Raw genomic sequence first — 26,865 nt, 5'->3', positions numbered from 1 at the left:
GCATCTTTATAAGGCTTGGAACTTTTAGTTTTGTGCCTTGAACAATGTCTTGAATTTCTTGCATTCAAATACAACCAGTAAGGAAATTCACCATTAAATTTTTAAATAGGCTTTCTATTAAATGAGAAGTAATACCTAACATTCTCTTATTTGGAATCAGAATGTTAGCCCTCAGGGATCACTTAATTCAATTATTTCACTGGAAGTAACACTTGAGATACTCAACAGTAGCTGAATTACAGAAAATCTCACAGAAATGACAGAACCAAGACCAGGAAGCAGAACTCCTAATTCCCAGATCCAAACTCTTGTAATGATATTTTCTTGCTCATATCAAGGGGATAATAGGTTATGACTGTAAGTATTTCTTCTTATTAAAATAAACAATTAAATGGGTGACTCACCGATTTTCATCTTGCCGTCCTCCATATCTGTTCCAATAATTCTGTTTTAAATTGAAAAAAACTCAGTTATTTATCAGTAAAAAATCATTTACAGAAATATACATTTATAAAGGTAGAAGACAAAAAATTAATAAATTTGTATGCTTTATAGAGGAAAAAACCCAGATTTTTAGGTTGGTTAACACAAAAGAAGGGCAAGGTTAATATGATCTGGGCAAAACCAAAATTTTACAAACCAATTTATAAAAATAAACTATGGAATTAGCTAAGCATATAACTTTTAGCCCAACTATGTGACTTAGAATTTTGTGAAGGTAGATACTTGAAGGCCATGTAGTTGAATTCTATTACGCTTTATTGTTGTTGTTAAATGCTGTCAGAGTCAAGCATGACTCATAGTGACCCTATGAACAAAAGATCTGAACCCTGTTCTATAACTATCTTCATTTCTCTACATTCATAGAGTTTTCAGAGGCATGTTGTTTAGGAAGGAGAAGCCACTCCTGCTTCCAAGTCTGTCTCAATCGGGGAACTCCACCAAACACTGTCCATGATGAGTAACCATTATAGCACTTGACATATAAGTGGCACAGAATTCAACATCACAGCAACTCCAAGCTACATCAGTACAGCAAATTCACAGGCCAGTGCTGTACCACTTAGAAGAATGTTGATACCAAACACAATTAACATCAGAGGGCCATAGGCCTGAGGGTTCAACTAACTTTTAAGTACAAGGCCCATCCACCAAGTCCTAGTTGACTCTAAACAAAAGGCTTCCAGCCCACAGGTCATTGTGAGCTAAATCCAGTAAAACAAATCAGCTCACACCTGATTGTGAAGGGGAAAAAACCCAAACAAACCAAAAAACAAAAACCCCACAGCAAAACAAGCAAACAGTCCACCCCGACCCTCACTAAAACAAGAGGACCAGCCTTGCCTTCCAGAATCCAATTGCTTCAAGCATAAGCCTCCAAACTGGAGACATACTCAGTGACCTTTTAAATACAAAGCCCACCCACCAGGTCATGGTTGACCCCAAACAAGAGGCTTCTAGCTCACAGCTCACTGGTAAATAAATTGGGCAAGTCCAATCAACTCACACCCCATTGTAAACAAACAACAAGAACAACAAAAACAAACCAATACACACACAACCCCACAACCAGTCTACACCCGACCCTCACCAAAACAAAGAAAACCCACCTTCTAGAATCTAACTGCTTCACACATGAGCCTATAGATGTTGTTTCAGTTCAGTCAAGTTGGAATCAACTCATAGTTGACCCTCATATCTGACCCTACAGTGGGTTTTCAGAGGTGGTAAACCACATGGGAGAAGAATGCCCATCTTCCTCCCACAGAGGAGCTGGTGCATTCAACCCATCTGCATTTGGTTTGGCAATGCAACTTCTTCACACTAGACCAGCAGTACTTTCATTTTATAAATAATGTACTAAAAAATCTCATTCATTGTAGTTGATTTGGAACTAATTCAGCTGATCTGCTACTGTATTGTCAAGATTGTAATTGCATGTGAAGAGACTTCCCATAAAGGTAAGATCTTTGGGTGAACAGTGCAACTCCCTACTGATTACCGAACTCGAGTTTGTATTTATAGATAATATTGTTGTTACTGTTATGTGTCATTGAGTCAATTTCAACTTATGGGAATCCTATGAACAACAGATCTGAACCTTGTCCTATCCTGTATCATCCTAAAAATCTCTATCATGCTAGAGAGCCCATTGTTATGGTCACTGCATCAATTCATCATGTTGATGGTTTTCCCTCTCTTTTGCTGACCCAATACTTTTCTCACCCTAAGGTCTCTCCGTCAAGACCAGTCCCTCCTAAAAATATGTCCAAAGTAAGTGGACATTCTTGCCTCTAAGGAACACTTCCTTCAAGACAGACTTCATAATTCTTTTGACAGTCTATGGAATATTCAATACTTTTCACCAACACCTCAATTCAAAGGTATCAATTAATATTTGACATCATTATTGTCCAACTTCCAGATCCATAGGAAATAATTGAAAATACAAAGACTTAGATTAGGTACACCCTAGTCTTTAAACTGACATCCTTTCAAACTTTGGAGAGGTTCTTGACAGCAGATTTTCCTGATGCAAGACAGCTTTTGATTTCTTGACTGCTGCTACCAATGTTGTTGATTGCAGATCTGAGTAAAATGAATCTGTAAAATAACATTGTTGATGTCAAACATCTCCATGAAACATGATCTTTGCCTATTGGTCTAGTGGTGAGAAATTTTGTTTTCTTGATGGTGAGATGTAATCAATGTTGAAAACTTCTGCAGTAAATGCTTCCCATCTTCACTTTTTGAAAGAAAGGTTGTGTAATCTGCATAACATAGGTTGTTAAGAAGTTTTTCACCAATCTTGATGTCATATTCCTCGTAGTTTATTCTTGGAGATTATAAAATTAAAACAATGATATAATACTTTGTACATAACATATGATTGATAAAAGTAATTTTTAAATTATAATTCACTGTAGAGAAATGTGTGGTAAACTTGTCTTTTCATGTCTAACTCAGAGTAGTGAAAAGTATCTGAAACTCTCTTAAGAAAGTAATTTATTTTCAAGAGTGTTAAAAGTTCTAATGTCTTTTGATATCAGAGTAATTCCACTGCAGGGTGGATATAGCTCAATAGAGGAGGAAAATGTTAAATGCATTAGTTATGTTAGAAAAATTCAGAAATAATTCAAAAGCTTGAAAGCAAAATAATAGTTAACTGAATTGTAGACACAATCTTTAATGACCTAGGAAACATTAAAAGAAGATAGGAAGAATACACAAAATCACTGTACCAAAAGAAATTAGTTGTTGTTGTTATGTGCCATCGAGTCGCTTACGACTCATAGTGACCCTATGTGCAACAGCCCTAAACTCTGCTCTGTCCTGTGCTAATCGCACCATCTCCAATACACCCATCCCGATTACCCCAGTCACTGAATCAATCCACCTCATAGGGGGCCTTCCCCTTCTGCGCTGACCATCCACCCTACCAAGCATGATGTCCCTCTCCAAGGACATTGCACTACTTGCAACATGTCCAAAGTATGTTAGACGGAGCCTTAGAATCCTTGCCTCCAAGAAGCAGCCCGGTTTAACCCTTTCCAGGACGAATCTGTTTGTTTTCCTAGCAGTCCATAGTACCCTCAACACTCTTCTCCAGCACCACAGCTCAAAGGCATCAATTCTCCTTCTATCCTCCTTAGTCATTGTCCAACTCTCTGATGCATAACAAGTGATAGCAAAGACCATGACCTATATCAGATGCACCTTAGTCTCCAAAGAGACACCATTGTTCTTCAGTATTTTGGAGAGGTCCCTAACAGCAGACTTTCCCATGGCAATATGTCTTCTAATTTCCTGGCTGCTGGTGCTGAGAGTGTTGACTGTGGAGCCAAGCAAACTGAAGCTGTGAACAATCTCAATCTCTTCACCATCCATCCTGATGCTGCCAATTGGCCCAGTGGTGAAAATCTTTGTCTTCTTGACATTGAGCCTCAATCCATATTGGAGGCTACAGTCCTTGATCCTCTGCAGCAAGCGCTTCAGGTCCTCGTCAGTTTCAGCAAGCAGGGTTGTGTCATCTGCATATTGCAGATTGTTGATAGATCTTCCACCAATCTTGACCCCACATTTCTCCTCATAGAGCCCAACCGGTAAGTATAATATGAAAAATCACTGACAGTAAGAGAGATGCAAATATAAATCACACTGAGATACCATCTCTTACACTGAGATACCATCTCACCCCAGTATCAATGGAAAAGTTTAATAGGTCAGTAAGCAATAAATGTTGAGGATGTGGAGAGATGAAAATTCTCATATACTGTTGGTGGGATTGTAAAACAGTACAACCACTCTGGAAGGCAGTTTAGCATTTCCTCAAAAAGCTGAACATAGAGATTCCCTATGACCCAGCTATTCCACTGATAGGAACATACCCTGAGAAAAACAGAACTGAGAGAGAAACAGATTTGTACTCTAATGTTTACTGCAGCAGTGTTAAGAAACTGCATTGCAATCTCAAAGGCAAGCGGTTCAAATCCACCAGCTGCTCCACTGGAGAAGGATGGATAATCTCCTCCCATTGTGATTTACTGTCTCTGAAAACCTCCTGAAGAGTCAGCTACCAGTCAGTTCCAATTCGATGGTACATAACAACAGCAACAATAATAACAACAACATGGAAACAGCCCAAATGTCCATCAAATAACTAGATTGAAAAACTGTGGTATCTTCACATCATGGAATACTATGTAGCACTCAAGAGCATTGATTTTGAAAAATACCATATAATATGAGAGAGGCTAGAGGGCATTATGCCGAGTGAATGAACTCAGGTTCATAGGACAGGTACTGAATGTTGCTGTAATTATGTACCACTGAGTAAAAAGAGATCCATAGCTGACCCCTCAGTAGGTTTGCAACTTCTCACCACTAGATCACCGGAGCTCCCTAAATACTTCATAAGACCCATTATGGTAAAAGGAAAGAATAATTAGTAAAATGTATATGGATATCCAAAGAGGGAAAAGGGGGGTGCAGGAAAGCTGAAGGTAGGGAATGGGGGAGGGAGGAATCATGAGGTCACAGAGTTTGGTCTGTGGAGGGAAGGGGGTGAAGGAATTAGAAAAGGTCCAGTGGAGACCTGAAAAGATGGGGTACCTAATTACCATATACTAATGGTGATTAATTTTATAAGACACAATGTAAGGAAATTATAAGAAACACAATGTGAATGAAAAAAAATAGAATTTTCTTTTGGAAAAAAAAAGAAGCTGTTGTCCAAACAGAGCAAGGGAACTTCCATCACATGGTTTAAAATCAGGAAAATTGTGTGTCATGATTGTAATTTTTTCCCCTCCATACCTATTCTACGTGGAACTAATAATTCACAAAGCTAGATTCCATGATGAGGAATGAAGTATCAGGATCAGAGCAACTGTCACGAACAGTCTGTATTATGCAGATGACACAACTTTGCTTGCTGAATGTGAGGAGAATAAGAAGAGCTTGCTGCTTCAAGGAGATCAAGGACTACAGCCTTTTGTATAGATTACAACTCAACATCTTGAAAACAAAAGTCCTCACCACAGGACAAACAATCAATATCATGATACATGGAGAAAGGATTGAAGCTGTCAATAATTTCATCTTGCTTGGATCAACAACCAATACCCTTAGTACCAGCAGTCAGGAAATCAAGGGACATACTACACTGGACAAATCCACTATCAAGGGTCTCTCCAAAATGATAAAGGACAGTGCTGTCATTTTGAAGACTAAGTTGTGCCTGACTCACTCATGGTTTTTTCAATCACCTACAATGAATAAGGACCATAGAAGAAGAAATGATGGACTTTTGGTGCTGGAGAAAAGTACCGAGTATAACATGGACTGCCAAAAGGACAAACATCTATCTTCTTTGGAAAAATGTAGCCAGGGTGTTCCTTTGAGGCAAAGATGGTGAAGCTTAGTCTTTCATACTTTGGACGTGTAGCTGTTGTTGTTAAGGACCATCGAGTCATAGGCGACTCATAGCGACCTTATGAACGAAAGACCTGAACACCTGTATAACTTTCATCCTTTCTCCAGGTTCATAGGGTTTCCAGAGGCAAGCTATTTTGGGAGTGGATGCCACTCCTAAACACTGTCCACTGTGAGAAATCATTATCCCATTTGACACATCAGTGTCTCTATTACTGCTTAATATCAACCAGTCAAAAGTAGGCCAGACACTGACTGTGGAACAGAACATAAAGGTCAAACTGAAATTGAAGAAAATTAAAGCTAGTCCACAAGTGCCAAAATATGGCCCTGAGTGTATTCCACCTGAATTTAAAAATCATCTCAAGAACAAGTTTGAAGCACTGAACAGTATGGATTGAAGACCAAAGGAAGTATGGGATGACATCAAAGATATTATTCATACAGAGAGTGAAAAGTTGTTACGAAAACAGAGGAGAGTCCCAGTCACAAAGGGACAAATATTGCATGGTGCCACTGTTGTAGAATGGGACTGTCCTTGGGGTTGGGGAGAGACTGAGTAAGATGGGTTCAATAATGTATGCTGCTCTGAAACAGAGAAGGGAGAAAACTGTTTAAAAGAGATATGTGATTAGGTATTTCGGTCATGACAGGAGTCTAGAGCGATGGCTACATGGTGGAGTGGACCTGGGGGAGGGTTTGTAAAATAATGAAAGAATCTTTTCTTTTACTTTTCCAAGAGAGTAATGTCTGGTGGGGGGAGCCTTGGGAGGGGACAAATCTACAACAATGAATGAATGGAAATCCAAAGCCTCTGTAAATTTTCACTGAAAGTAATAACAAATTTAAATTAAAAAAAAAAAGAATTAAGTTAGAGTAAGGATGGCAATAGAACCACCTTACCTCTGTAACTTGATTTGTGCCACTATTAGAAAAAAAAAAAAAACAGAGGAGAAAGGAAAGATAATAATGGATATCAGAAGAGACTTTGAAAATTGCACTAGTGCAGTGAGAGGCCAAAATGAGATCCTGAAGTAAAAGAGAGGAGCAGATGATTTTAAAAGAGAATTGATATATGATAGCATATTATGATTATTACATGAATACAGAAATAAGGTTGCATAGTGGAGTGCATTTGGGGTGGGGGGAGCAGGGTTGGGGTTGGGGGAATTGTATATCAATGAAGAAGTTTACCTTTTGCTTTTCAAAGAGAGGAGTGAACTAGGGGAGGGAGGTAAAGAAAAAAGTGCAACAATGAATGAATGAAAATCCAAAATCTCTGTAAATGTTCATTAAAATTAATAAAATAATTTTTTAATAAAAGAGAAGATAAAGCAAATTATTATAACAGAATGTGAAGAACTGGAGTTAGAGAATAAAAACAGGAGACCTCGTTCAGCATTTCTCAAACTGAAGGAATGGAAAAACATATTCAAGCTTCGAGTTGCAGTACTACTCAGAGACACTATGAGACAAATCTTGAATGATTCAGGAAGCATAAGAAATAAAAGATGGAGGGAATGCATACAAGGAGTCACTGTACAAAAATAATTGAATGACCTTGAAATACATCAGGAAGCAGCATCTGATAAAGAGCTAATCGTAAGGAAGACAATGAACTAGAAGAAATCCATATATGTTTCCATTCCCCAAAAAAGTGTTACAATAGAATGTGGAAATTATCACACAATGTCATAATACCACATGCAAGCAAATTATTGTTGAAGATCATCCAAACGCCATTAAAACTGTACACTGACTAAAAACTGCCAGAAGTTCAAGTGGGGTTTAAAAGGGACTGTGGCACCAGGGATATTATTGTTGATGTCAGACAGATCTTGGATGAAAGCAGAGAATATCAGTAGAATGTCCATTTGTGTCTCAATGACGAAGACATCTGACGGTGTGGATCACTACCAACTATGGCTAATTTTGAGAAGAACAGAAATTCCAGAACATTTAATTATGCTTGTATGAAACCTATGCTTATACCAAAAACAGCGCTGTTGTTCAAACAGAACGAGGTAACACTGCATAAAATCTTCAGTAAATGGAGTGAGGAATGAAATTATAAAAATCCCACCTTGTAGTTTTTTAAACAAACATTCTTTTCACTTTGTTCTTACCGGCTCAGTGTATGAGAATCCCAGACCTTTTGCAGCTGATTTTATCAGTTCAGATTCCATTTGATGACGCTTTACAAACATGGACAAATCCTGGAATGGGAAAGAAAATAGAAAGAGAGAGAATTATATTAAATTATTGTTGAGGGACGAGATCAAAGTCCACATATAAGTATTTTTTTTCAACAGAACCAAAAATTAGAACCATAAAAAAATACCCCAGCCCAAGATATTTTCACAAACCAGTATTTATGAGGGAAAAAGTACTTCTGGAAAGAACTAAAATTAAGTAAAAATAATTAAAGAGAACACTTGAATGATTACAAAGCTAGCTAGCTTTAAGATAAAAAATGAGTTTTTATTCTCTCTCTCTCTCCTGAGAGTATACAGAATGAAGAACTCTCCTTAGAATTGCTCTCACCTCTCTGGCCTCAATGGAATCAGGGTGAGTGCTGTCATCCAGCAGACTCTCGTAGTAATCCACATTGTCTAGGACATCCTCATCATCTGGATGCAGTAGAAGATAGGCCTTGGCACATTCCAAAGCTTTCACATATTCACCCACTGAAAGGCCAAGGAATGGCAGTATTATAGAAAGCCTAGGTTTATCCAAAGGGTTTGAAGGAATTACATGTATATGAGAGATCAGCTTTAACATTAATAAGTAGGAAGGTTAGGAAAGGCTGACTGAATAGGTAGAAACAACTCATAGACTTTAAATGTGATTTCAGGTATTCAAAAGTTACTACCCAAGCGAGTCCCTGTGCAATATATTTTGCATAAAAAATACCCCTTTCCATGTGCCCATGTTTGTTGGCAATTTAAAATATTAATACAGAGAATCAGAGCAGGACTACAAAAGTCCATTCTGAAGTTTGTTTGTTGTTATTGTTATGTGCCATTGAGTCGCCTGTGACTCATATGTACCCTATGTACAACATCCCTAAACCCGCTCTATCCTGTGCCAGTCTCATTGTCTCTGATACACATACCCTCATCACCCCAGTCACTGAATCAATCCACCTCGTAGAATGTCTTCCTCTCCTGTGCTGTCCCTTCACCCTCCCAAGCATTATGTCCTTCTCCAAAAATTGGTCCCTCCTAGCAACATGTCTGAAGTATGTCAGATGAAGCTTCAGAATCCTTGCCTCCAAGAAGCAGCCTCGTTTAATCCTCTCCAAGATGAACCTGTTCATTTTCTTAGCAGTACATAGTATATTCAGTTTACTTCTCCAACACCACAGCTCAAAGGCATCAATTCTCTTTTTACCCTTCCTAGTCATTGTCCAGCTCTTTGACATATAGGAATTGATTACAAAGACCATGGTGTGTATTGGGCACAACTTAGCCTCTAGAGTGACATCATTGCTCTTCATTACTTTGGAGAGGTCCCTAATTGCAGACTTTCCCATCGCAATACGTCTTTTAATTTCCTGGCTGATGGTACCAAGAGTGTTGACTGTGGAGCCAAGCAAACTAAAGCTGTTAATAATCTCAATCTCTGCACTGTGCCAATTGGCCCAGTGGTGAGAATCTTCACTTTCTTCTTACTGAGCCTCAATCCATATTGAAAGCTGCATTCCTTGACCTTCTGCAGCAAGCCATTCAGGACCTCCTCAGTTTCAGCAAGCAGGGTTGTGTCATCTGCATATCGCAGATTGTTGGTGAATCTTCCACCAATCCTGACGCCACACTTCTCATGGAGCCCAGCCTCCCATATAATCTGTTCCGCATTTAGATTGAAAAGATATGGAGATACGACACATCCTTGATGCACACCCTTCCCAATTCTGAACCATGCGGTGTTTCCTTGCTCTGTTCTGACAACTGCCTCCTGATCCAAGTACAGGTTTTGCATTCGCATGATCAAGTGTTCTGCAATTCCTATTCTTCTCAGAGTCAGCCACAATTTGTTGTGATCCACAGTCAAATGCCTTTGTATAGTCAATGAAACACAGATAGACATTCCTTTGGTACTCCCTGCTTTCTGCCAAGATCCATCTAACATTAGCTACAATATCCCTAGTATCAAAACCCCTTCTAAACCCAGCCTGCACTTCTGGCAGTTCTCTGCTGATGTACTGTTCTAGTCGTTTTTGGCTAATCTTCAGCATAATCTTGCTTGCATGTGATATCAAGGATATTGTTCGATAATTTCCACAATCTCTTGGATTACCTTTCTTTGTATTGGGAACAAATATAGATCTCTTCCAGGCAGTTGGCCAACTGTTTGTCTTCCAGACTTCTTGACACACTTGATGAGCACATCTGGGGCAGCACCTGTTAGTTGAAACATGTCAATTGGTATACCATCAATTCCTGGGGGCTATGTTTTGCCAATTCCTTCAAAACAGCATGAACTTCTTCCTTCATCACCATAGACCCTTGTTCATATGTTGTTTCATGAAATTCTGTGTCTGCCAATTCCATTTGGTACAATGACTCTGTATACTCTTTCCATCTTATTTTCTTCTTTTTAAAAATGATCTTCCTGGATCATTTAATATTCTGCCCAAAGCATCCTTCAGTATAGTAACTCGAGGTTTGAATTTGTTCTTCAGTTCCTTGAGCTTAAGAAATGCTGAATTACGTTTATTAAATTCTAAAGTTAAATAGGTTAAATAAATATCCTACAAATGATTTCTGACTATAGTTCTTCATAAGACTATAGTTTCTTCATGAAAACCCCTGTCACCCCAGTCCCTCATTATACTGTTATAGTAACACATTACTAATGAGAAACAAGCAAGAATATTTAAACTATGGATTTGTTGTTGCAGAAATATTTAGATACAAAAGAGGAGTTTTGAAATACTGCATGCTTTGCCTTCAAATAGATAGCAACACTGGCTTTCTTTTTAAAACAAGGTTTTCCTTCAGACATACATAAAGCCAAAGGACTCTGCTTATTAATAGAAATACTTAGAATTAAGCAATTCACTCAAATACTTAGCATTCACTGCCCATGACTTGAGCACATAATTTATGATTTGCCATTAGCGCCAGGATGATGAGTAATGTTTTGCTTTAGAAAAGGGAGAGATTTGCCAGAGCAGCTGAAAAAATTTGGCTCAAGACCTTCTTATTATTTTAAAAGGAAAATACTTTCTTCACTACTGACCTCCATAGAAGGCAGTCTCATATTGGAGCTTGGAAGAAATATGGGGGAAAGCACTGAAGCAGGTATCATGACCTTTCACTAAGTTATATGTCCTCGAGCCAGCCCTAACTCTATAAAATGAGAATATTACCCTACGTGATATGTAAGGTCAAATTCGGCCACCTTAGTTTCATGGATTGTTTTTTAACAGGAGAAAAGATGCCTGCTCCCTTAGTTAACAAAATGTATATAAATTTTTAAATCTCCTATATTTTACGCAATGGAGTCAGACAGCCCTAAAAGACTGATCATATATTCTGCTGGTGAGCAATGGGAAACATATTCTAGAAGGAAGAGAATTTGGAGCATCTATTAAAATTACGTGACTGAAAACAACTGACTCTCTAGTTGTATTTCAAGTAATTTATAAATATTAGTGTGAAAATTTGAGATAATATAGGAAATGTTATTCATTAGAACTAATAGCAAATGATTATAAACAATATAAATATTCATGAATGGAATCCCAAAATCTCTGTAGATGTTCATTGAAATGAAAAATAAACAACCTAAATTTTTTTTAAAAAAAGGAAACATTATACTAGGTACAGTGATTGATGCCATTGCTTTTATTGTTGTTGTTGGTTTTGGTTTTTGTTGTATCTAAATATATTGTTGTTGTTGTTGTTGTTGTTATTTGCTGGAAGGTAATTCCAACTCAAGGGGTCCCCTGTGGGTAGAGTAGAATCGTTCAATGGGGTTTCCAAGGCTGTGACTTTTCCAAAGACAAGTGCCACATTTGTCTTCCAAAGGGCTAATGGGTGCATTTGAAACACTAATCTTTTTGATAATAGTTAAACATTTAACTGTGCCTTTCAGGAAACTACTTCTTTTTTTTTTTTTAATTAAAACTATATAAAGTGCATAACTCTCTAAAAGTTATCACAGCTTTAAAAGCCTACGTTTTGCCCATGCTTACTTGTGCCTTCTATTTCTCTTATCTGGAGCTGCAGTGATGTGAGAGGAGAGAGAAAATGGTGAACAGAAGAACACGGAAGACTTAACCACAAGCACACAATATCTCAGATAATGTACAAAGACCCTACAAATGTCTTCACTCACCTCGATAGTAGGCAAACTGCAGGTAGTCATAATGCAGAGGAAGGAAGTTCTCAATAGGGGAGAGTCGGCCCGGGCGGGTGGCCAGCTCTCTCACACATTCATGCTGACAAACCAGCACCTGTATGTAGTGATCTGAAAGACAGTTTTGAAAAGTACATCACCCTGGACAGCTTAGTCCTTAAGCTTTAAAGTCACAGATGATAGTTGCAGGGACATTTTCATCATCTCATCACATACTGAGACTGATGTCATTATTATCCTCACTTCATAACAGAAAAGAAAAAGCAAACGACAAAACCAGAAAGGGGTTTGTGGAAGTCTTCTGTTCAGAGATCAACATCTTCTGAATAGAAGATCAAGACAATTCCAGCTCAGTGTGGTCCTGGGGAACAAGCTAGAACTACCAGATAGAGTTCAAGGGGGCACTTTTTTGGAAGTGCATTGCCATGCCTTTATCCTGTGGAGAGCTCATGAGCTCCAATCATAAACCTTTTTGTTAGCAGTCAAGGACTTTAACAAAGCATGACTGTGGCTTTTTTACTACACAGTTATGAATTATCCTGCTACCTAGAAATTGTATACTCTAATCCCGTAGTTACTGGAAAAATAGTCACTATAGAGAGAAAGAAGAAACTTAGAGAATTCTATTAAAGCCTTCATTTCTTTCTCATGTTTCATTTGATTGTTTTTTGTTTGTTTTTTAACTCCCATCTTCCTCAGCTTGAAATGAATGAAGCAGATGGAGTACAGTGATCTCAGGCCTGGGCTCTAGCTCATCAGAGCACCAGCTCAGAAAACACAAGTGACAATGTCCAGAGATGAAAACGATGCCTACATCCCCCCCCCACGCCCCACCTCAACGTTGCGTTGCTTTTTGCAATGAAGATGGATATATCACTTTCCAGAAAGAGATGGTTCATTCATATTAGTAACACATGTAGTTCCTGGAGAGTGAGATAAAAATCATTCATCTGACCTCATGGTTTTCCAATTTCATTTAGCACAACTGCCTTCTTTCAAAAGGTTCTCTGTTGAGGGAGAGTTCATCCTGGATCTTGATAATTTTGCAGAGGGATCACAAAATGGAATAGGGAGAAATGCATGTCTCCTGGGGTGGAGTAAAATGTGCCAGTTTTTGCATAACCTGGCTAACTCAATCCCATATAGAGTAACAGTATCTGAAAGTCTAATAGTTCTTAATCTCAATTGAAGAATCAGAGTAAAATATTTTTTTGTCTATGACTGTTGTTGCTTTTATAGGGTGCTGTCAAGGTGTCTTCGACTTTCAGTGATCCCATGTGACAAAGCAGAACTGCCTCAGTGGGGCCTCGGTGGGCTCTCGAGACTGTGAGCTTTATAGGAACTGATCACCAGGTCTTTCTCCTCTGAAATTGCTAGTTGAGTTCCTTCTTTTCAGTTTGTAGCTCAGAATTTAAGTACAGCAGCAGCAGGCTCCTTGCTTATTTAACTGTTGCTGTTATTGTGTGCCATCGAGTCGGAACTGACTCATAGCTAACCTGTCAGTGAGATTCCAGAGACAATAAATTGCATGGGAGGAGATGGTCTATTTTTCTCCTTTGAAGCAGCTGGTGGATTTGAACCCCATGCCTATGAGTTGGCAGCACAAACTCCTTACCACTAGGTCACTAAAGCTCTGCTTATTTAATGAGTATGTTAGTAATAAATAGCTAATTGTTTGATTTCTTAAGAAGAAGAAAACCCAGCAACTATCAATTGTATTCTCAGTTTAGCTCCGCTTCAGCTTATATCAGAAACTCAAACTCATCCCCATTAAATCCATCTCGTAACTGACCCTTCAAAAGGTTTTAGGAGGCTGTAAATAGCAAGGGGTAAAGTTGCTCATCTTTCTCTTAAAAAGCCTCTGGTGGATTTGAACTGCCAAAGAGGCTTTTGAGTTAGCCATACAACTCCTTACTGACTATACTGTCAGAGCTCAGTTTACCTTATAATAAATTCTTCTAATCCCAAAAAACAGGCAAAAAGAAAAGGTAGGAAACACAGTCACTAACAGCACAAATTCTCCATGATGGTTTTTTTTCCCCCAGGACAAGATATAATGAAGTAATGAGTTGCAAGTGACTCATAAAAGGCACATAACAACAACAAAAACAACAATCTGTGAAACATTCAGTCAAAACTCCAAATGAGTTTGCTGGCAAAGTTTTTCGTTGTTGTTGTTGTTGTTATGTGCCATCGAGTCACCTGCGACTCATAGCGACCCTATGGACAACAGACCTAAACCCTGTTCTATTCCATGCCACTCTCACTGTCTCCAACACACTCACCCCGATTACCCCAGTCCCTGAATCAATCCCCCTCACAGAGGGTCTTCCTTTCATGTGCAGTCCCTCCACCTTCCCAAGCATGACATCCCTCTCCAAAGACTGGTCCCTCCTTATAACATGTTCAAAGTATGTGAGACGAAGCTTCAGAATCCTTGCCTCCAAGGAGCAGCCGGTTTAACCCTCTCCAGGATGAACCTGTTCGTTTTCTTAGCAGTCCATGGTACAACTCAATACTCTTCTCCAGCACCACCACTCAAAGGCATCAGTTCTTCTATCCTTCCCAGTCATTGTCCATCTCTCTGATGCATAGCAAGTGATTGCAAAGACCATGTCCAGAGAGGTCCCTAACAGCAGACTTTCCCATTGTGATGTGTCTTTTAATTTCTTGGCTGCTGGTGCCAAGAGTGTTGACTGTGGAGCCAAGCAAACTAAAGCTATTAACAATTTCAATCTCTTCACCATCCATCCTGATGCTGCCAATAAAAGCTTTTAGGCGCCATTGGTAAAGAAAGGACAGAGGCAAATACAAGGGTGAAAGTTGGGCATATATCCCACTGAAAACACTAGGTGTGTCCTAAATAAAGGATTGAGTATTAGAGAAATATTCAGCAAAGAAACCCAAAGCACATTAAACTGGCATTCAAATGAATAGTGCTTACAAAAAAGCAAGCAAATTTCTCTGGCAGATGCCCAAGGAAACAAGCCACTGGGGAGGTAAGGGATAGACTTAATAATTCAGGTATTTATATTGATGTTAGGTGAAATGAATCAATCTGGGGTAATTACGTATGTTGTGAGTTGCTCATTTGGTAAATGGTTTTCCAATCATTTGGCCTATCTTCTACTTTATGTTTGATCACTGACTCACTAGTTCCCACTGAGTTAGAACGAATTCATAGCTGACCCTCCAGCAGGTTTTCATAGGGGGGATATCACTCATCTTTTCCCAGGAAGCAGCTGGTGGATTCAAACTGCCAGAGAGGAGGCACCTTTGGGTTTGCAGAGCAACTCCTTACGGATTAGGTCACCAGAGCCCTACTAGCCCTATAAAAGACCTTACTTGTTTATGATGTAAATGCAGTATCTCTTACAAATATGGGCTATCAAGTACTCCCTCACCTCTGAAAATACAATTCATAAAGATGCCGTTTCCATTCATTCATCAACTTACTTACTGATCAATATTTTTAAGCACTTTTTATTTTCCGGTCACTCTCTTAGGCACAATGTTAAGCAATACAAGAGACAAAGAATTAGGCAAAAGAAAAACAGGATTTTGAAGGACTAGAAGTAGAAATGAGCATGGCACATATAATAGATTAAAGAGAAGTCAGTCAAAATGAGTCAAAGAAAAACTAAAATCAGAGAGAGAAGATGTAAACATACACAGGGTTAGATCATGAAATGTCCTTGTTAAAGGTTTGGGGTTTTATTTCAAGAATAATAAAAATCATCAGAGGATTTCAAGCAGGAATGTGTTGGTAATGTGATCAGACATCTGTTTTCCAGAAGACTGTTTTGCCTGCATCCAGAGGTAAAGCTGACAAAGACAAGAAAACTAGTAAGGAGGCTATGATAGTGGCTGGTCAAATAACACTGGTGATTTGAACCCAGATGGTAATAAAATGGGTAAAGACAAACAGGAATGTTTATGTGTTACTATTGTTTTGTTGCTATGCACTGTAATGAGTTAATGGCTTAGGCCTACTTTCTATTTTATGTTGGGGTTTTTTGATTTGTGGATTTTTTTTTTAATTTTTATTTTATACTGGTGTATTCACAAAGTTCATATACATTGTATTTTTTACACTGGATCGTTCCCATTTCCTTCACCCCTCCTCCACTCATCAAATTGTACAACCCCATGATTAACCCCTCCCTTGCCCATCCTCACCCCTCTGCTCTCTCTTTACCACCTCCTTGGGTCCTCATCTCATTCTATAACAATGGTCTTATACAGTATTTGTCCTTATGGGACTGATTTAGTTCACTTAGCATAATGCTCTCCAGTTAGGTATTCCATAATCCTCCCAAATTAGGTAGAAATTTAAAAAAATCATTGTTCCTGCATACTGCATAGTATTCCATTATGTGAATACACCATAATTTCTCAATCCATTTGATTATGGCTGGACAGCTCGGCCTATGTTCATGTTCTTAAGAGGATGAATAACACTGTTATGAACACTGGTGTACAAGTTTTGATCATTGTTCTCTACTCACTCACTTACTCATTTCCACTGAGTTGGGAACTAACTCATAGGTGACCTTTCAGTAGAAAATTTCATGGGAGGAGATGGGCCATCTTTCTCCTAGGGAGCAGGTGGCACATTCAAATCATGCTATTAAGAAGTAGAATCATTCAGACAGTGATAAATCAGATAATAAAAGAAATTATCAGAGATGCTAGGTTAAAACATATCTTCCTGGGATTTAGCAGGAGGTTGACTAGTTGAACGGTGCTTTTTATTGAGTGAGGACACAATGGAAGTTGGAGAGAAGAAACATACGTCATTAATTTTCATTTTTCTAGTACTTGTGGTGTATAACATTGTTTTTCATGTGTTTAAAGCTTGGGAAACTATGTGCTCAGCAAGGATATCTGAAACATTTGACAAACTTCCCTTTGCTCATTTCTGTACAGATCTAAAACTTGCAGAATCCAGAGTCAGAAAAATGTGTGTTTTGTTGCCAGCTTCCTCTTAGCTACATGACTTAATCATTTTCTGTGGCACAATTTCCTTATTTAAAAAGAGGAAGGGAAAGTGATTAGCAGTAATATTTATCAACATTTACATCTTAAGAAAAAATAAGATTATAATTTTTTTATTTGTCATTTATAAATAAATTTTTCTTTTTGTAATTTGCATATTAGATCTTAGATAAAGTTTATCTTTTTCTTAGCATCCTATAAAGAGTTCTTTCTTTCTTAACATGATACAAATATCCTGCATTTTCTTCTGGGATTTCTCCCCCCAACACACACACATTTATAATGTCAATGTAAATAGGATTTATGGTGCGTGGTAGAGAACTCATTTTTCTTCCCATCAATGGTGTTTTAGTGAATATCTCAAATACTATATAATACACTTTACCCACTTCTTTTAAATATTCCTTTTCCAAGCATTAAATTTTCATATATAATAAAATATCATTTCACGTAAGTGAAGAGTATGTAAAGAGAAGTGAGCTCAGGTGGCATAGAGGAAAGGAGCTGTTCTGCCAACTCAAAGGCATATAGTTCAAATCCACCAGCTACTCTACAGCATAAAGCAATCTCTCCCTGGGCAATTTTCATCCTCTAAAAACCAGCCGGAGGGTTAGTTATGAGCCAAATCTGACTTAATACACATAACAGCAAACAACAGTATGTATACAAAGGTATTACATCATTTTATACTAAACTACATAATACTTATGAATTAAAAATACACAAATATATTATTATGAACCTATATAACCCACTCATGAAATATAATACAGTAGATCATCATATACTTACATAAAAGTCCACAATATATTGTTAAGCAGGAAAGAAAAGAGGAAAACAATGGTGAAAATAATATTTATAGCACAGTCTAATTTTACACATAATTAAGGAATAATTATAAATACATAAATATCTACACATGCACATGAAACCATTCAAAGGATATTCATGACAATTTGAGAATTGTGAATTTATCTATGAATGACAAGACAGGCACAGGAGACTGGGACCTTTTCTAAGACATACTTTTCTATCTTGGAATATTTTTGCAGAATGCATGCAACATCTTTATCAGGAAATAAAAGAGAAACAATAAGCTTTACCGGCAATAGCTTCATAGAGGCCAGCTTTATACCCTAAATAGTCATATTCTTCAAATCTCTGAGGTCCCTCACACAGGGCTCGACACTCTATATCTTCATTAAAATATTCTCTTAAAGCTTGTTCAAAGTACTTGATGGCCAGCTCAAAATCATCAGCCTCATAATGTTTCACTCCTGCACTGTAGCTCTCCTGAAAAGAAACAGAAGATTAATTGTGTTTTGTTCTCCCCAAAACAGAATCACTTATGTGGGTGGAGACATTGGACTTCTAAGTTCCAGAAGGGAAAAGAGGAGCATTTACTAGGAAATGAAGTGTACCTTCCCCTACTTCAGTTAGCTGTAGGCAATGAAAGGTGATATACTGAACAAGGAGCCCCCGTGGCAGGGAACCAGCTGTGTTTTCTTAAGATCACATGCAAAGGCTGGAATTTCACTATAATGTAAGACTGTGGCAAAGGATGTGGGTAGAAATGAAAATCCATACCTGGACCTTGCCCAATTTACTTAAATGAATTTAAACCAAAATGATTCCATGTACAAACGTCTCAGAGGTTGGTTTTGAGAGTGTGAGATCCTTTTCTGTAGTTCTTGGGAATCACACATTGAGAATGGTGAGATCATAAAATGAAAAGTGAGTCCTTTGAACATGTTGTGACTGCAGGTTAGATGTCATGCAGACAAAGAATTATATGGCTTTTACAAAGTAAGGGTGAAAAACATGCATGCAATGGAAAACCACTGGACCAGGAAGGAGTAGGGCAACTAGAATGTGACCTTGTATTCTCCCCCGAGGCGAGGCCACAGCCTCCTGCGAGAAATAAAGTGCAAGAGGTAGAGAGCTGTGGTGCAAATAAGCTGACCTACGCTGATTCAGTGACTGGAGTAATGGGGGCAGGTGTGTCAGAGACAGTGAGGTGGGCTGAAAATAGAGCAGGTTTCAGGCCTTTGTACATGAGTTGCAAGTTATCAAAGGTACATAACAGCAATACAATGATTCAGTTTTTACCATATTATACAGCTTTTTCTAAGTGAGTTTTAAATTTTCTTTCAAGTGGTTTGTTTTTGGGTTTTCGGGTTTTTTTATCCTGATAATGAAAAGATTCTAGCTGAGATAGTTGAAAGTATAATAATGCCTTATCATGGGGAGTTGAGAATCACTTTGAGTTCTCCAGTCACACAATTCTGAAAACCAAATGAAGCTGAGACACAGTGGGCTCTATATGGCAGGGTAAGGGGTCCCAGAGCTCACCAGATGGGGTCTGGCTTCTCGGTCTATCACCTGGGATGCTTCCACACCGGCCATTGTTAGGTAATTCTCGATGTCCTGCTGCATTTCCATGTGTTCAGGGTTGGCCATGAAGAAAGTGTGGGCTGCTTCCACTGCCTTTTCCAGCTGGTTAAGCTATGAAGAAGGAAAAATCCAATGAAGGCAAATATTGCTAAATCAAACCCAGAGAAGCAGAGACCAACTCAGAATGGGCAATCTCCTCCCATGTGATCGACAATCTCTGAAAATCTGCTGGAGGCTGAGGTCAGCTATGGGTCAGATCCAACTCGATGGTACTAAACAACAACCTACTAATTCTCCAAACTGAAAGGGTGGAGGTTAATGACAACATTTTTAAAAAAATATTTTCCCCCATTCATTCATTGTTGTACATTTTCTTCCCTGCCCACCCCTCCCACCAATTCACGTTTCTCTTTGAAAAAGAAAAAAAAAGTATTTCATTATTATATAATCCCCCCAGTCCACTTTATTATGTATGCAGCTCTTATTCTGGACTCTTATCATGCACATAATACCTAATCATATCTATTTAATGACAACATTTTTTAAATGACCGTGGATTGTGGCTTTGCTGAAAGTGGGCAGTGACACTTATATTTTTGGGGGGTTTTAAAAATATTTTTTATTTCAATTGTGATCTTAACAAAAGTTTAAAGAAAAATTAGATTTTCATTCATTTATTGTTACACAATTTACCCCATCTCCTTCCCTTTCCCCTTTCCAAGTTGACTTTTTTTATACTAGTTTATTTATAAAATTTGAATACATTGTATTTTAGAATAAATTCTTCCATTTTTTCCTCATCTCCTACCCATCAAATTATACAACTCTATGATTAATCCCCCCTGCCCCTGTACATCCTCATCCTTCTACTTCCACTCTCTTCCATCCCCCTTTGGATCCTGTACTCATTCTACAATAATGGTTTTATACAATATTTGTCCTTGTGGGACTGAGTTAGTTCACTTATCACAATGCTCTCCAGACCCTCCCAAGTTCGGTAATAATTTACAAGATCATCGCTCCTGCGTGCTGCGTAGGATTCCATTGTATGAATGTACCATAATTTCTCAATCCATTAGTAGTGGTTGTACATTTAGGCTGTTTTCATGTTCTTACTGTGGTGAATAATGCTGCTATGAACACTGGTGTATAAATCTCAGTTTGTGCCTCAATTTTCATTTTCTCAGGGTATATTCAAAGTAGTGGAATAGCTGGGTCATATGGCATTACTATGTTCAGCTTTTTGAGGAAGCACCAAACTACTTTCCAAAATGGTTGTTCCATTTTACAATTCCACCAACAATATATAAGAGTTTCTTTCTCACCATATCCTCTACAACATTTATTCTAGCTGCCCTGTTAAACTTTGCCACTGTTGCTGGAGTGAGATGGTACCTTATTGTGGTTTTGATTTTCATCTCTCTTATTGCCTGTGATTTGGAGCATTTCTTCATGTGTCTGTTTGCCACTCAAATATCTTCCTCTGTGAAAATTCTTTCCATGTCTTTTGCCCATTTTGTAACTAGGCATTTAGTTTCAAGATCATTCTCTTCCCTCTCTTTTCTAACTCATCTCTGGTTTATTGGAAATCGAATCTGTTTGTTTTTTTTTTTGTTGTTTTACTATTAATAAAAGTAACCAGCTGACAGAGCTGTGTTACTTCTAAACCAAGTTTTCAACACTTCAGCTTTTCTCTCATGTCTCTTTTTGGCTTTTATTTCACTTTAACTTTAACCTTGAGAATGGACGCATAAAAAAGCCTATGATTTCTCAAAGAACCGGGCACTCATTTCTTGACCAAAAAATATTGTTGGGCTTTAGGATGTGAAGAATACAGTTTATAAAGTATTAAATGATTTCAATACATGAAAGATGTAAAGTACAGCACATAAAACAACCTGCCGTACTCCTTTGATTGAAGAATTTAACTCCATAGTTACAAATTTTATGCAAACTGATATAAATCTCAACTAAAAACTCATTGTTGTAGACCTGGAACTCTCTCGGAGCTGACCCTCCAGCTGGTTACTATCTGGTAAATTGCTCTTGAGAGGAAATTCTCTACCTTCCTGCATTTCTCCTTTGCAGTCCCTGTTGATTCCATCCACCAGAGAGGCACGACCACCTTTGAGTTAGTAGCTAAACGTCCCAAGCCCTGTGCCACCAGAGCTCCCTCCAGTAATACGCAAACAGAAATCAGAGTCATTGCCATCAAGTTGGAACTTACTCACAGCTGACCCTCCAACAGGTTCTCCAGAGACTGTAAGCGGCACTGGAGGAGACTGCTCATCTTCCTCCCTCAGAATGGATAGTGGATTTGAATTGCCTGTTTTAGGGTTTGTAGTGAAACTCCCTAGCATGAAGCCACCAGAGCTGCCTCTCATAAAGGGAAGGATATTAGTAAATAAATAATAAGAAGACTACTCCATAAGGCACTTACTATACATTCCTCCATCTAACAAACAACTTTCAAATATAGAAAATAGAATGAAATGCCCTTATTTTAAGACATTTGATATATGTTTAGCTGCAGATAATATCCACAGTAAAATTAAAAGTATGTTATATTCCTTTGAAAGTGTGAAGAACTGAAAAGGAATTATTATGGAATAAGTAAATATAACAGCCACAGAAGACTAGATAAAGCTCAGTAGGGCTTAAATAGAATTAACATAAAGAAGTCAGTACATGTACCACTCCCCGCTTAGTCACTATTCTCCAGTGATCCATAAAGAACCTTAAGGCCCGTCCTGGAAACATACAAGACACCCTATGTTAAGATCTTCCATTTTTAGTTTTTAATAAGTCTTCCTTTCTTCTATTTAAATTTGACTAACATCTGCATCTGGCTTTCTGTTCATGAATTCCTGACTGACATCAGAATGCCAATTTCTTCCACCCAGAATTCTTTTTGCTGTCAATCTTGCTAATTTTGAACCTAGTTTCTTTTCAATTTCAATTAGTCCATTTGGACCTAGTTTCTTTCTCAATTTAACTGTCCTCATTTTCTCATTCACCATTACAGATAAACATGAACTGAACAGAGAGATGTCTAGGTGCCACAAATGGCTTCTTCTGACTGTTCACCCAGAAGCTGGTTCCACGTGTAGTGATAAGACAGAGATAGAGCTGGTGACCTGCTTCCCCTGAAATAACACCCACAATATCCTCTGAAGTTTCCCTTTAAGAGAGGTCTGGTGACAGAGACCATAGGGAGTTGTCGCCAACTTGAAGGCTGTCGCCAACTTAAGCCACCTTTCTGGTGGTTGAAATCCACCAGCAGTTCCAAGGGAGAAGATAGGCAGTAACCTTCTGTGCGATTTACAGCCTCACAAACTTGCTGGATGGCCAGCTATGAGTCTGGTGTGAGCCAGGTTGTGACTTGAGGACAATCAATGAGTTTAGTTTTTAATTCATTTTGTTTTTAGTTAAATATGTCTTCCTTGAGCACTGTGGTCTTTTAAGATCTGTCTCTATCCCATCAAATCAACAAGATCAACTCAAAATTTTATAAAGGCTACATAGAGGGTAGTGAATTTACATTAACGAGGGAGAAACAAGTTGGATTAGGAGAGGATGGTTGCAAAGTCAAGGAATATTATCACTGCAAGGGAATTGTATATACAGATTGTTGAATTTTTTAATATTTTGTATATTTTCAATAACAACAAAAAGAAAAGACAATAGTTTGAAAAATAGTACAATGAAAAAAATCCTATCAATTGTATCTACTCTACATGTGGTTTTCATGAATTAGCATCAACAATAACTATATATTGACAAATATATAATTGTTAGGTATTATTGAATTGATTGCAACACCTATCAACCCTATGAATAGAAACCTCACCTATCCTGCATAGCCTCACATCCTCCACCATCGTCAAACCTACTTTTCTGAGTCACTGGATCAATTCACCCCTTTGAACGTCTTCCTTTCTTTCAATGACCCTTTACTTTCCTGAGCATGATGTCTTTCCCCAAAAATTCATTCCTCCTCACAATATGCTGAAAATATGTCCTTGCCTCTAAAGAGCATTCTGGCTGGTCTTCCTATAAATCAGGGGCTTTTTAGGTTTGGCAGCCCATGGTGTATATATTTAATACACTTCACCAACATCATAATTTAAGGATAAAGATTCTTCTTCTGTTCGTCTTATTTATTGTCAAATTTATAATGAGATAGTGAAAAGAATGGTCTCTGAGTTGGATGTGGCTTTACACTTATCAGTCAAGTTACTCTGGAAAACATTTTAACATTGTGCCTCAGTTCTCCTTACGGAAAAAAAACAAAAAGAGAAACAAAAACAAAAAAACCCAACCTGTCCATAAAAAACCATTCGGTGATCTATCTCAGAGATCTTGGGAGAATTTCATTGTGTGATACGTAAAAACACATGCTTCAGAAATAAGGTACTAGGGTAAAAACATACTAGTAGACAGATGATAAATGACTGATGTGAATCAGGATGTGAATATGTTTTTGCTAACATATAGAAAAGAAAAATATAGTCTATGATTCTGGTGAACAACACATGAATATGATGAGACACTTGTGATAAGTAAAAATGTCTTCAATTGAGAGTCGCAATGTAAGATAGGAATGAGCAAGGATTAGAATTTATGCACTATAGTACTAGGTGTTAAAAGTTTAGAGAACACAAACATTTACTTCCTTAGCTGCATGCCTTTACTCAAGTTATGCCACTGAGTGGAATTTCTTAATCCTTTTATTTTTGTGTCTCCTTGAAATTTAGTATCTATTCCAGAGTCAATTATAGTCTTGCCTTTTCTTAAGAAAACTTTCCACAACTCTACAGCTATAGCCAGGCATGTCAGCCTGACCTTATTCAGGCCATAGTCTTTCCGATTACTTGCTTTGCATCCAAGAGCTAGACAATAAATAAGGCTGATAGAAAAATAATTCATGCCATTGAGCCTGTGTTGTTGGAGAAGAAAACTGAACATCTGATTGATGACCAAGAGAATGAACAGATACGTCTTGGAGAGGGTGCAGCCAGCACATTCTTGCAGGCAAGAATGATGAGGCTTCACCTCACACACTTTGGACATGTTGCTAGGAAGGGCTATTCCTTGCAGAAGGAATGCTGAGGAAGGTGAAGGGTCGGCAAGGAGAGGAAGACGCTCAACCAGGAGGATTGAACCAGTGACTGCATCAATGGGCTCTTGTGTGTCAGGAAGTGAGAGGACGGTGCAGGATAGAACAAGGTCCAGATCTCTTGTTCACAGGGTTTCTATGAGTTGTGCTTGACTTGATGGCACCTAACAACAACATATTTATTTTCTGCTTGGCCTTATACTCTACATACCCTTCCAGATGTGTTTCATCTGGTAGAATTCTCTAAAGAAAACGAACATAGGGTTTTTTTATCATTTTTATTTTCAATATTCTTTTTGTATAGATAATAGCTATGATATGTCTAAGAAAAAAGGAAGAAAACAAAATCAAACAAATAAATCTTTTAGAAAGCAATAAAAGTTAGACTGTATGTGAGTCTACGTGTGCACATTGAAAGTCTCTAACACTGGTTATTACCGATGAATAGAACTCAGTGTCTCCTGAAACCTGTTAAGCTCTGTTGATAAGTTAATTTCTTCCCGCAAAATTGATTGCACTGATTTTTTTTTTGCACTGAGTATTTAAAAAATTTTTAAAATAAACTATTTGCTGCATACACCTTTTATAGTCAATACTGAAATCGACACAATCTTTTCTAATATAACCATAAAGAAGATTCTATGGCTTAGAGTTGAACCCTAAAACCTGTTCATCAGCTGGCCATAGCTTTAAATTATGGTAAGGCAGTTCAGGAAGCTAGAATTGGCTGCTATATGCTATAAAATAGGTCACTGTTTTTACTGGCAGTCTGCTATTTTGTGCTCCAATTTTGAAATTAGATATTTACACAAATACAAGGCAGAAGAAAAGTTGAAGCGAACACGTGGGAACTATATGCAGCATCCTACTATGGGATGGATACAGGCCTCATAGGCACTTTATTTCAATCATTCCAGTTCAGGGAGAATGTGGTCTGCTGCCTCACAGAAATAAACCAAACGCAATTTCAATTTACAGGCCTTAAATTGGACTTTCTTTAAGATATAAATATACATGCACATATAAAGAAGAACAGGAGCAAATAACACTACTGTGAAGATCACTCTGTGCCTCAGAAAAAGTAGATTTGGAAGCAAAGAATAATTGAGGACAGGAGAGTGATTTAACAGCCTGATGACCCTGAGTGTTTACTGAAGGCCTTGCCCTGCTGAGATGTGAAAAAAAAATGGTCGGAAATGCCTTCAAGGAGCTCTGGGTCATTTCCATGGAGGCTGTGAAGAGCAGAGGCAAATACTCTGTCCTGCCAACCCCAAGGAATGCTGGTACGTGGCAATCACCCTGCGTGGCAGAAGAAATGAGCACCTACCAAATCAGCACCTGGCTAACATTCAGAAGTCACTCTGTCATTAGCCTAGGGAGTGAATGAGCCTCTTCTGATATTGGGGGTGGGGGAGGAAAGCTATACCTAGTATTGAAGAAAAGCATTTTTAAAGCACACACTGATTACTCACAAACCTTCAAAAAGCTTAGCATAGTCTACAAAAGAAATCCCAGAAACTTGGCATGACCAGGATGAAGGCCCCGCTTACCTTTTTAGCTCCACTTCTATGATGAGATTACTGAGCAGAAACTTAAATAAGGAGAAGCAAGTCATGAGGAATAGAGAAATAAACAGCCTCCGGAGAGTGGCTTAATATTTTGCAAACCCAGATTCACTAGCCGCTCTGTAGGAGGAAGATGGGCAATTGCTTCACATGCAATTTACAGCCTCTAAAAAACCCCGTGGAGGGTGAGTCTGTTCAACCTTGAAGGGAGTGAGGATGAGGAAGGAGGGGAAGAAAAAAAGGAAGTGAAATGAGAGGTCTCTGAATTGGGAAATGTGTAAACATATTGGAGCATAATACAGACAAAAGGTGGTCAACGTTCAGAGAAAAATTTGTGAATAAATTGGAGCAAAATGGATCACTTGTAGAGTACAAATTTTAAAATAAAAAGAATGAGATTCTGAAAATTGCACTGGAGCGCAGAGAAGCCAAAGCACAGGGAAGAATTCAAGATACTAAAGAGTTGAATAGAAGATTTCAAAAGGCAGC

At 38.1% G+C, this 26,865-nt stretch overlaps 1 protein-coding gene across 1 annotated transcript in view; it reads right to left on the bottom strand.

The window, feature by feature from the left end:
• Positions 1-26,865, bottom strand: part of LEPREL1 (leprecan-like 1) — a 264,589-nt gene that overhangs the window by 37,537 nt on the left and 200,187 nt on the right. Inside the window, exons 2-7 of the mRNA XM_006897062.1 lie at positions 19,651-19,803; positions 18,402-18,591; positions 12,280-12,411; positions 8,479-8,621; positions 8,061-8,150; positions 405-445 (exon numbers count right to left, since the gene is read on the bottom strand). Of these exons, the coding sequence (XP_006897124.1) occupies positions 405-445; positions 8,061-8,150; positions 8,479-8,621; positions 12,280-12,411; positions 18,402-18,591; positions 19,651-19,803 (749 nt within the window). The remainder of the gene's footprint in view (positions 1-404; positions 446-8,060; positions 8,151-8,478; positions 8,622-12,279; positions 12,412-18,401; positions 18,592-19,650; positions 19,804-26,865) is intronic.

The sequence above is a fragment of the Elephantulus edwardii genome, unplaced genomic scaffold (assembly GCF_000299155.1).
Source record: "Elephantulus edwardii isolate Elephantulus edwardi_28Jun2011 unplaced genomic scaffold, EleEdw1.0 scaffold00199, whole genome shotgun sequence".
NCBI classification, from domain to species: domain Eukaryota; kingdom Metazoa; phylum Chordata; class Mammalia; order Macroscelidea; family Macroscelididae; genus Elephantulus; species Elephantulus edwardii.
Note: the sequence above shows the minus strand (reverse complement) of the source record. Positions and strands in the feature narration are given on the sequence as shown.